Genomic DNA, 12,094 nt, shown 5'->3' with positions numbered 1-12,094 from the left:
GGGCATGTTAGAGAATCCGAAGTGCCACTAATTAACCATTTATTTCATCATCATCATCATCATCATCATCATCATGATCGCGTTTCAAGGTATTTTGTGCAACTTTGAACTGATAGAAAATAAAATGTTTTAACCTCAGTTATTGTTTTGCATTCATCCTTTATGGGTTTAGAAAACTGTTCATGAATTAGTGTCATGATACCCTTAAAAGAATTGATAAACACGATAATACCTGAAGAAATAAGGAGGCTTTAAGCTCTGGGAATAATCAGATTATTCATAACAAAGATGTGTTTCCACAAACTAGAGCTATTGTTCTGTTATCTTTACTGCTATCATGTGCAAAATGTGTATTGTGTGGGAGAACTATTGTAGCAGTGAATCATTTAGTGGCCAACAATTCCGCTTGGAAATAAAGTTTGTGCCGTACCGTCTTTTATAACATGCTGTACATTTCTTATCAGACAAATAAATACATGTCTTACATGTCTGGCTGCTATTTGTGTTTTTGTTTTTCTCCATGTTATGGTTTCATGTACTTGCAGCAACAATTTAGCAGACGCTGACTGCCTGCTGCATCTAAATGCATGGCGCACTGGTTGCATTTCTATGCTTACAGAGCCATTATGTATTTATGCTGCATAATGGGCTATAGCCATTCATGAACTGTTGGTATCATATAAAAGGGCTGGTACAGGCAGCATTATGCGGCTAATAGGTCAACCTTGCTCAGGGCCTCTTACCATCAAACGCAGGCTCCAGGGACACATACATGTTATATACACCACATATGATGACAGCAAGGAATACAGAATACCTTCAAGGATAATTACCATGATCATATTTCTGATGTAACATATGTTCTGTGGAGCAACCAGACGGCACACAAGTGGACCCACACAGCATAAACACAGACACACCTGGGATCACTAATGCAAATAGCACCGGATACCATTTCTCAGTTCCCACTTAGTGAATGTTCCAATGAGAGATAAAATTCATTACAACAATTAATAATTATAACTGAGTGCATTGCTTATCAGCAAGACCTCAACCAAATCCATAACATGTTAACTGGAGTTAAAAATGTTGACAAATTATGACATGGAAGCATCTAATTTATCCAGAGTGCTGCACAAAATACACAGTGCATTCTCATGCCAATAAATGCCATAATAAATAATGGCACACTCTTACAAGACCGTAGAGTTTTGAATAATTCAGCCAGCAGAGCACAGCATTTCCTGAGAGCAACTTTTGTTCATTTCTCTTCTTATTTTTCAGATTATTTTACCCACTGGGCATATCAACAAGGAGGAACTACAGTGTTGCACTGTAATTTGCTAAATGTTAGCACGAAGCCTTAAATTAAAATACCAAAATGTATTGCCAAACATTAATGAAATTTAAATGAGCTCTATTATGTAATTTTAACTCAGTATATAAGTAAAGAAGTAACTGTTCATACCAGTCACTGCTTTTGCGAGTATGTAATGTTTTAAAATAATTAAGCATAAATATGCTTTCCCCTCAGAAATAGTCTTGCACAAACAGTCACACTAGTACAATGTGAGGTTCACCAAATCAAATTATTTGCAACAGTAATCATGTTAATAATAACAACATTTCAGTTTGAATATTGCACGTTTAATTATTTTAATTTTAGTTTTATGGCAAGTCTGCAGGCTGTGGTCCTGGGTTAGGGTTTAGCATGCTGGTAAAATATAATGTTGGAGCATCTCATCAGGATGCTCATGAGAATGGGAAAATGAAATTATAATTTTATGTCTGTTATAATAATTTTATTGCTAGTTCAAATTCAGTTTCACTTCAGTATCGCTGTAGCACTGCAGGCATTGCTTTGCAATGATTTTACTAATATGGTAAAGAGCAATACGCACCACATCCCCTATCTGACTGAGTGTGTTTTTCTTCTATTCCATCTCAGCATGATTTGCTCTTTATTCACTCTTCATTCAACTCTGAGACTTGTGAGATTTTCTCTGAATTGATCTAGTTTAGTCTAACGTTGTCTTGCTGCAGGTATTATCACCAGCTGACCTAGAAGTGGTGCTACTGGATGAGGAGACAAGGGAGCACAATCTTCTGTGACTATCAGCCTATAAGGTTACAGGTTACCTCTGATGTCACACAGGTGACACTACATGAATACTGATCAGTGATACCTACATCAGGGGAGGTGAATGATTTCAGCATGTTATAAATATTCAGCATACATAAGAAGTAATCAGCTGAGGATGAAACAATGGAAAATCCTACATTTATGCAATATGTAAATAAAGTAAAGTCTGGAACAATAGAAAAGAGCTTGAGTAAATGTTTGAATAAATTAAACAGGACATTTTGACACAGCTTAGGTAGTTATGTGATAAAATGCAGGAATTCTGTGGTGCCACACACTGCGCTCTTATGAAATTCTGAGTACACTTCTGAATAAAAATAGCGTTTTAAGTTTTAAGATAGCTAAACTAAGCATCACCTGTTCTGGCGTCATTTGCATTCCAGAAATGAAATATTTACTGTATTTTCCAAAAAATAAACAGGGAACAGGTGCTGTCCTTGTTAGCAATTTAATATTATTGTTATTGAGTTTTTTTGCTTTCTCATTCCACTCATACCCAGCCCATACTGGGAAATGCCACAGCGCATCACACGTGGCCAAAACATCCCCCATGTTGCCCCAGAGACCTGCTCCCCAATAAGGCCTAGGCTGATTGGCTCACAGGATAGGACAATGACAAGGGAGGGTGGGGGCCTTGTATGGGGGAGAGCGAGTGAAGGGGGGCTAAACTGTCCAGAGAGATTTCTATGCATACTAAACAGGCTGGCTGAGAAGAATGTTCATTAGCCCCTTCAAACAGGATTCCCTTCCGTCTGCTGTTCTGATGCTGCGTTTACGTGCTCCTCCAGGGTTGGGCATGCAATGTGAATTCAGTGAAAACCTATAATCAATCTTAAGACTGGCTCAACATACAGTAGTAGAACACATTCCTCAACATGAGATCATATGATACACACCAATGTACACACATTCACATTCACAAACACATACACAGATGAGCACGGGGACTTACCTTCTGTGGGTGAGGTTTTCAGTCGTTTGCACAGTCCCTCTATACCCCCGTAGTCCTCCTGGAGCTTGACCACCGCCTCTGTGCCACGCAGCTCCATGAGCGAGCGCAGCTCCATGAGAGAGCAGCCGAAGCCTGCCGCATGGTTGTCCTCATTTCTTTGGTTCTTGGCATAAAAATCACTGTTGGACATGTCCCCCATGATGTCAGCTTCTCAAATCAGTTAGATTAGTGTTTGTTATTGCTTAAATATCAATTAAAAAGCTTGCACATGAGAGAGATGAGCTCAGTCTCATCTAAAAAAAAAAATCCAAAATAGATATCAAGCAGACAACAAAAACCAAAAAAGAGAAAAAACAATGCCACTTGGAGGTAAAGCAGGCAGATAGAAGGATTAAAAAGGGGGGGGGGGGGGTTCCAAGAGGATAAATCGATGATCAGTTTCAGGGGAGACTGTCAGATATCAATAGACCAAAAACCATCAAAAAGAAGAAACAGAAGAAGAGTAAGAGCAGCAGAGAACGAGGAGAGGAGGGGATGACGAAACACAAGTGGGGAGCATCCAGGTGAGCGTTGGACAGCCCCAGTGGTCAGCTCCTGAGAGGGGCAATGATGGTGGTTGCAAGTCCTGTTGGTTTCAGGCTCACCACGGCTGCAGTCCAGACCCGCTCCATGTGTGACTTCCCATTGCTGCTATACTGCTGTTGCCTCCGCTGCCTCTCTGTCTCTACATGGTGGTCTTCCCCATCACTGCTACAGAGAGAGGGAAAGAGAAAGAGAGAGCCAGAGAGCAATGGAAATAGAGAGAGAGAGAGAGAGAGAGAGAGAGAGGGAGAGGGAAAGGAATATGGGAGATGAATTCAAAGAGGACAGAAGGTGAAGGGGGAGAAGGGAGGGACACAAAAAAACAGAACAAGAATGAGCGCTGCGTTCTCAGGGCAGGGGTGAATGCAGCAGTAGATGATGCACGGCTGAAGGACAGCCTCCCCTGGCTGCTGCAGTAACTGTGCCTCTGCTATCTCTACCTACTACTGCTGCTGCTGCTGCTGTTGCTGCTGCTACTGCTGCTAACCTCATTCTGAGGACACACCGACTGACAGAGAGGGAGAGAAAAAAGTGAGAGAGAGAGGGGGGAGAGAGAGAGAGAGAGAGAGAGAGAGAGGATACAAAAGAGAGGGAGGGCAGAGAGAAGAGGATGCTCCTTTCTGCTGCAGAGCGGAGAGGAGTTGTGCGCGGGCGGGAGGCTGGGGCTGCTCTGCTCTGACGACGAAGCAGGGAGGCAGCACGTAATGCTGCGCTGTCATGGGGAGGATGGGTCACTCTATGTCACTGATCCATTCCTCTCTGCCTGTTGTCTTGTAATGCATTAATGATTTTACTCTATTCCTGCCACCCTCTCACCTGAGAACGACACTCAGCTGGATTACCGGCTTAGCGTAAATCTGTGAACAGTTTGCATGAATTGCATGAATTAGGGGGAAAAGAGTCAAAGCATGAGATTTTTTTTTTTTTTTTTTTTTTAAAGTTGTGACAAATCCCATGAAAACATCAATACCACCAGCTTAGTCTAACCCTGTCACAAGCATATTTGCCCCTGCAGAAGATGCAAATATCAAAATCAGATCTGTTTCACCTGATAAAGTTTTGATATTTTCCTAAAACTGCTGGGTACTATAATTATCAGCAAGTTACTCAAACAGGTTGATAGACATTTGGCGCTCTAATGAGTATCTTCAGCTACAGGACGCCAAGAGCTCAGGTCCATTGTAATAAAGGAACATGTTACAGTGCATTATGGTGTAATTCATTGTGTTTCCAACAATACTATGGCACTAAGAAATAAGCAGCAAAAGTAACAGTTGATAACATGATCAATTTGTTGTTTATTAATATTTCAGTCTGACTCGCTGATAATACATGTACTACAGAACACTGCCATCCTTTTCTTTTAAGTCACCACCTTCCTGCAATAAACCCTGTTCCACACAAACACATAACATCACAATGCACTGCACAAAACTCTAATCATGTATAAACAATAATTACCACATGTGTGTTTATCTTCAATCAATGACATCTGTGACCCCGAAAGTAAACCTCTGGCTCACAGTTTCCCTTCATCTCTACCCACCCACACAGTGGGGAGCCCTGGAATCAAAGTGCAACTGTGTTACATAATGCTGAATGCTACAGTAATTCAACAATAAAGCACAAAAAGAGTCTGGCTGTACAGTCTCTCCATCACCTGTAATGCACAGTGTTAATACTGCAAAGAATTCCTCTGTGAGGAGGAGTCATAATGCAGTATATAAAGCAGCAGGAAAAAACACATGTGCTGCAAGTGTATAGATGGGGCCACCTGAAGAGCCTTGATATATTCAGGTAAAATCAGACAAAAGAGTCAAGTCAACTGGACCTACAACACTGATGGCACGGCTCTCACAGTAAGGGATTTGGTTATTCACTCTGAAGGTTAAAGTTTTATGTAATCCGCCTTTCATCTAGTTTTCTCAAGTCTGCCTTCATGCACAGGCTACTCAGTTTACTTACTAAAACTAAAATAATCTAGGAAAATATACCCTTGTAGAGTTTAAGTTAAATCAAAAGTGAAACAAGCCTTGGGCAAGCAGTCACACTGCTGTGAATTGTTAATGTTGAACTGACGCATGGTCCTTGTGACTGCTACTGTAATCTTTAACTTGTCTTGTGTTTTTGAGGTTGCTTCACCTTGTTGTTGGCATGCAGTAAAGGTTCCATTGAACGGGCAGGAAACATGAACATGATTGCATTATTTATGTCTCACAGGGAGGTGTTTTGTAGAAAAACAATTCCCAGAACCTAGAAGACACACAGACACTGTTGCTTGGAAATAACAATGGGAACTGACACAAGGTTCAGTTGGCAGCAGGTAAACACTGAGGTGGTGAGCACACCCATGTTCTTGGTACTCGTGGCACATGCTAGAGTAATGTCTGGCTGCAAATATCAAGCTTGATGACATAGATGGGACTAGCACCAGACACAACTGTGCGCTCAGGAACTGCAGGACACCGACCTTGTCACAGTAGGGTGGTGAGAAACGCTGCCAACATGTGAATACACATCTGTAACACCACAGGAACCAGTCCTGCCTGCTAATGAGCTCCAGCCCTTCTGACGTGACACAGTCAGGCAGCACTGGCAGTGTCACCTGGACAGGTGCAACCTAACAAACCTATTAAACATTTCTGTAAAGCAGATAAAGACAGTGGTGGAAAGCCATCAAGTGCATTTACTCAAGTACTGTACTTAAGTACAATTTTGATGTACTTCTACTTTGAGTTGCTTTATGCTTCTACTCCACTACATTTTGAAGGTGATTTTAGATGAAAATGAAATACTGAAAATTTAATCACCTAATTAAAGATGATGTGTTATTACAGATAAAGATACCTGGCACAATACAAAGTAGTTCTTCCTGCAATTTACAAGCTGCAACATTAAAGTAATGATTACAAATTTAAGTTACAAGTTTTACAAGTTGCACGTTTTTAAAATATATGTATTCTGAAAATGGGTGAGTCTGCATCATGAGTACTTTCAGTATGTTACTTGAGTAAAATTTTGAGAAAGGACTTCTACACAGTGTTATTGCTGCTTTTATCTCAGTAGAAGATGTAAGTGCTTCTTCCAGCACTGGATCAAGGAGAGCATTTTCCAAATGAGTTCAGTGTTTTCCCACCTACACATTATTAAAACAGTGATACATTAAATAAGACACTACATATTTCAGCTCTGTTGGGTCTTGGATAGTTTTTACATTTATTAGAGAAAACAGGATAGCGCAGGGCAATACTGCATCTTCCTCTCTGTTTTTTCTCCAACCCTTTATGCTGTCCCCCTTTCCTGCCGATCAGGTCCAATCAGTGCTGGCGGTACTATTTGCTTGCCAAGGCAGACATCTGTGCCGGCCAGATCCTCCAAAACCGTCAAATGAAAGCAAACAAATGCTCTCTCAGGAAATTTTATGCATGTGTGCATGTGTGTGTATCAGTGTGTATGAATGGCTAATCAAGTGGCTGGCTGAGGAGAGAAACTACACCAGAGGGACACTCCCCTCATCACTTTCTATACTGCTATACCTGTTCTACTGCAAGCTTGTCTTTTGCAGCTAATCAGTTAATCAGTCAGATAACTGGGAAAAATGGAAACAAGCAGGGCTCTGGATCCTGCATATACTGGATTGAAAACCCAAGCCTTGATGGTTCAGGATGTTGACTGTTTGAGCTGGCATGGCACAGAAGCTGCAACAGCAATTGCAAGCATACTCGCAAACCAATAATGTTGATGATAATAAAAGAGAAAATTAAATAAATACATAATTAGATGGGTGGCACGGTGGCACAGTGGTTGGCAATGTCACCTCATAGCAAGAAGGTTCCAGGTTCAAATCCTGGTCTGGGCCCTTCTGTGTGGGGTTTGCATGTTCTCTTGTGCCTGTGTGGGTTTTCCTCACACACTTTCTTCCTTCCACAATCCCAAAAACATACTTTAGGTTAATTGGCTACTCGATATTGCCCCTAGGTGTGAGTGTGAGAGTGTGTGGTTGTTTGTCTTTGTGTGTCAGCCCTGCGATTGACTGGCGACCAGTCCAGGGTGAACCCCGCCTCTCGCCCGTAGTCAGCTGGGATAGGCTCCAGCCTCCCCGCGACCATGACGGATAAGCGGTATAGAAAATGGATGGATGGATAATTAGATGCCAAGACGCCTTACCTTGAGTAATTATTACCATCATTGCAAACACACATGAAACAAAGGTTAATTCTGTCTACCATCTATAATGTAAGACAGGTTTATAAACATAAAGCAGCAACATCAGCAAGCTACGCTGTATGATTCATACTTGAATTTTATTCCAACTGACAACACTTTTTCTCTGTCATTATTCCATCCTTTCCATTTTTCTTGTACAAGAGAAAAATATGAATAGAAATTCAGTATTTCATGACTAATTTAACACAGAATGTTGATGCATCTCCCTCCACAACATCTGTTCATTACCAACTATATCAGGCGGTGTGTTCCCAGCTTCACATAATCATGTTGGTGATTCAAGTGACTGGCGGTGGCAGCAGCGGTGGTGGTGTTATATTCTGCTGGCGTGCAGCCGCCTATCTTTAAATTACAATGACATGCGCAGGAGTGGGAGAGATTGAGATGTGGGAGGAAACTGAGGAGAGAAAGATGGAGGACAGCAGAGAGGAGGAGGAAAAGCAAAGAAAGAGGTAAGATAGAGGTGAAGTGCACTGCTGAAGTCTGAGCTGAGCAATTTCAAAGCAAATTATGCTCTCCTTTTTGCACAGCATGGAAACACACAGACAGACTAACATGCATATATGTACACAGATTGATTTCCTCTTTCCTTGGAAAAAGGAGGGCAGCTGTAAGCTGAGCTATTGTTGGTGTTTTGTATGCATTCACTGATGAAGGCACTGTGTCAAAATGGTTCTTCTTCACTGGTAAATAATTTAAACATCAAAGGGTGAGAAACTGTGTTCCTAAACACTCCTCAAGTGTAGGGCAATCTTCATGATTTTGTAGGCATCTTGCAAAAAAAGACTTCTCTCTTAGATATTTCCATCACTCCCAATCCTGTCTTTACACCAGTCTGTCTCTCTGTCTGTCTGTCTGCCTGTCTGTCTGTCTGTGCACTGTCCCATCAATCTCTGTGCTGTCATCATGCTTATCTGTCTCTGACTAAAGCACTTCCCTGCTGTGCTATTCTTCTGCATACCTCCCTGCCTACTTGCCAGCTTGTCTGTATAATTGTTGGCATGCTCCCCATGGCTTGACAGTGAGTAATGAGTAACACATGATCAAACACTCAAGGAGAAAGTGTAGATTTTGCAATAATTAACAGCTTTTTACCTAAACTGTGAGAACACTTAATTGGACTCTATGAACTTGAACACCATATGGGATCCATCTACATTAAAATGTGAAGCTGCATGGCCAGATGCTAAGACCATCTGACCACCATACTGTACAGTGTTTGCCATATGACAAAACAACTGAAAAAACATGGAGAGATCAACAAAAAGGGTTATTAACATAGAGCCAATGCAGCATCACCAATCAGTTGTTGTCTATGCAGCCAAACAACTTGGGGCCCAATATGTCAATGTATCATTTCAAACTAGTGGTAGTGTTTGTGTAGTACCAAATACCTTTTGGTACTACTTTTACTGTTTGACTCAAACAACTTTTACTGTTTGACTCAAGTTATTTAAGCATGGAAATAATTCTGTCAGATTATTGCACAATGTGCTGCAATGCCAGTGAAAAATGCTGCAGTCTTCATACTGTTACAGTGTTGTAGAAGGGACAGTGTGTTTTCTTAAATGCATCAAGCACTGACAGCCGAAGTTGATAATTTCTAAAAATGTGACGTTTCTTGGTTTTGAAATGCCCTGCAGACAATAGCCAGAACTGAAATAATCCAGGGATATCTCTATTTGCAGCGAAACATGAGCTTCTCATCTGTCATGCTGCTAGCTGTGAATCGTGTTGCATTATTTACAACATATCAACCGAGAAAGAGTCACTTGAATTAATTTGTCCAATCAGCATAGCCATGTAGTTGGCTACTGGTACTGGTACGTTCACATGGCATGAATCTACTGTCACTGAGGCTATGTGAAGTGAAAAGATGTTAAGTATCGCAACTGCTATGAGTTGTCTTAAGTAGACTGATCAAGAACAGTCTCCATCTACAATCGTCAGATTGCCTCCCCTACAGTGCACTCAACTGCTATAAAAGATGTTATGCTTTTTTGTCAGTGGTAAGGTTTTAAGTAATTCAGCTTCAGTTCACATAGGCAGATTTATGTAACTGTCTTGATGACATCATCAATACAGTCCCTCTATTTATCTTCAGGAGAGACCTGTTCATGTACAAACATAATATTGTATATGCTCTCTTTACCTTTAATTTGAATGTTGTCTGCATAATGTGTCTAGCGATGTCTGCTGGGTCTATCTGTTCTACTCTGCACTGGTGAAGAACAAGTGTTAATGATGAAAAGGTGCTTGAGCATAATGGCTGCTTTCTGTTTGACAAAAAGGTCCAGGTCTGACGAGCAGCGGGTAACTTTCTGTCCTCCACAGTGAAGCCATGCGCATTCCCTGTGCGTCTGTCTCAAAATGTCCTTGAGCACAGTGAGGCAGAGCTGAGGTATGAGCTGTGCCCACTGCACCACCACCAGAAGCAGCACTGGCTTAGAGCCCCCCCTGCCTGTGACAAAAAATAGTGCAGGATAGTCCACTGCAGCTCTGCACACCTGCAGTTTCAAAAATTCACTCACATTGTAATAAGTTTACAAATGCTCATGAGTTTGTGTCATTTTCATTTCAAAGTTTCTTTCTTTTTTTTTTTTTTTAACGAAGTGTTCATGAGGGAGGGAATAAAAAACACTGCAACACTGTCCAGTGGGATGCAATCCATACAACACTATGACAAACTAAATCCCCAGAAGAAACAATCATCAGCTCACTGACATTCTTGAAAGTATAAGCTTCACAAAGGTTACCATTTACAGCATTGTTTCTGGATAGGAATGCATTAGATTGTGAATGTACCGATACTTGAGTGTCAACTCCTTGTATGCGACGACGTGGACAGAACGAAGAGACTTGCTGCTGCTTGTGTATGTTCACAGATCGCTGACTGGTTTTTGGTATCACAATTTGGAAGGCAGAGATCACAGGAATGAAGCTCTACTTTGTGCATGACCTAACAACACTGACCAAGTGCACACTTTTCAGTGAAGCTGAGAAAGTCAAGTAATCTCAATAAACTCTCTTTCTGTGCAAACTTCTGTTACATATGACATTCCAATTACTGCAATGGACCATTTATTTGTCTAAAGCTACAAAACAATAAAATAAGGGAAAAAATGAGAAATAAAATAATAAATATCAGCTACGTGGAAGGAGAAGCAGCTGGACAGTACTCAGGGAATCCCCAAACACACACAGACACACATTAGATAATGGCTGCATTGCAACACTGCACTGCATTATCCGAAGGCGCGTTAACTGACATTGTCTCTGAGGTGAATCGTTACATAACAACCAAATGGAGAGCCTCCTCTCAGCCACCATCAGGGCTCCGTAACTGGGTTGAAAGCAGCTGTCATGCTAACTAAGCTCAGCAGCCACAGTCTGACGAAGAAAAAGGTTATTTTGGAAACGAGTGCAGGAGCTCGAAAAGGACTGCAGCTCCAACTCATATCAGGCTGAAGAGAAGATAAAGTGGAGATGGGGAAAAGGGACAGAGGGATGAGTCAGAGAGGAGGAGGAGTAGAGAGAGAGAGAGAGAGAGAGAGAGAGCGAGAACAGCCATTTACGAATACATACGTACATGTATGTGTGTGTGTGTGTTAAGCATATGTCGGTTTATAGATGGTGGGGGGAGGTGGGGGGGTTGAGGAAAAGCCAGGCAACCTCAGATAGCTGCAGGGGTTGGTGTGTGTCACGGCAGAGTGAGACTGAGAAGCGAGAAAGTGCGAACTGATGATGATATGCCATAGCTGTGGGATGACTGGGTTAGAGGGCGGATGACAAGGCACTGAGTGATATAAGCCTCTGATCTACACAGAGAAACTCTGAAGGACCTCCACACTTGCATCTATGAAAAATCCTCTCTTCAAGAGGACAAGTAGAGTCTCAACAATACGTTCAGTTGAGCCACTGTGGGTGACCTCCTCACTCACTCACTCTCCTCTTTACTGCCTCGTAACTCCTTTGTTTTTCTGCCTCTGCAGTACTCACAGCACTTCTCGCTGGTTTACAGATGTCACCTTTCCTCTTGCCTTGGTCTACTGCTTTAAATTCAACTGCCCATTCACCCTCACCTTCTGTTTTCTTCTTTCAGTGAAAGACCTTTTCATTAAGACTGCTTTATGCTTTGATAACTGGAAACAAATAACTTCCTTCTCTGTTGTGTCTTTTTTCACTGTATC

At 41.6% G+C, this 12,094-nt stretch overlaps 1 protein-coding gene across 6 annotated transcripts in view; it reads right to left on the bottom strand.

Moving 5' to 3' along the window:
• The window catches only part of atp2b2 (ATPase plasma membrane Ca2+ transporting 2), an 85,713-nt gene that overhangs the window by 65,586 nt on the left and 8,033 nt on the right, over window positions 1-12,094 (bottom strand). For 4 of the 6 annotated variants that reach the window (XM_046383303.1, XM_046383301.1, XM_046383300.1 and 1 more), the window contains exon 1: window positions 3,096-3,913. In XM_046383303.1, the coding sequence (XP_046239259.1) occupies window positions 3,096-3,294 (199 nt within the window). In that variant the 5' untranslated portion in view covers window positions 3,295-3,913. Of the gene's footprint in view, window positions 1-3,095; window positions 3,914-4,121; window positions 4,209-12,094 lie in introns of those variants that run through there. The other 2 variants (XM_046383299.1, XM_046383298.1) reach the window with 2 other exon arrangements.

The sequence above is a fragment of the Scatophagus argus genome, chromosome 3, assembly GCF_020382885.2.
Source record: "Scatophagus argus isolate fScaArg1 chromosome 3, fScaArg1.pri, whole genome shotgun sequence".
Lineage (NCBI taxonomy): Eukaryota > Metazoa > Chordata > Actinopteri > Scatophagidae > Scatophagus > Scatophagus argus.
This window is presented reverse-complemented; position numbering and strand designations above follow the sequence as displayed.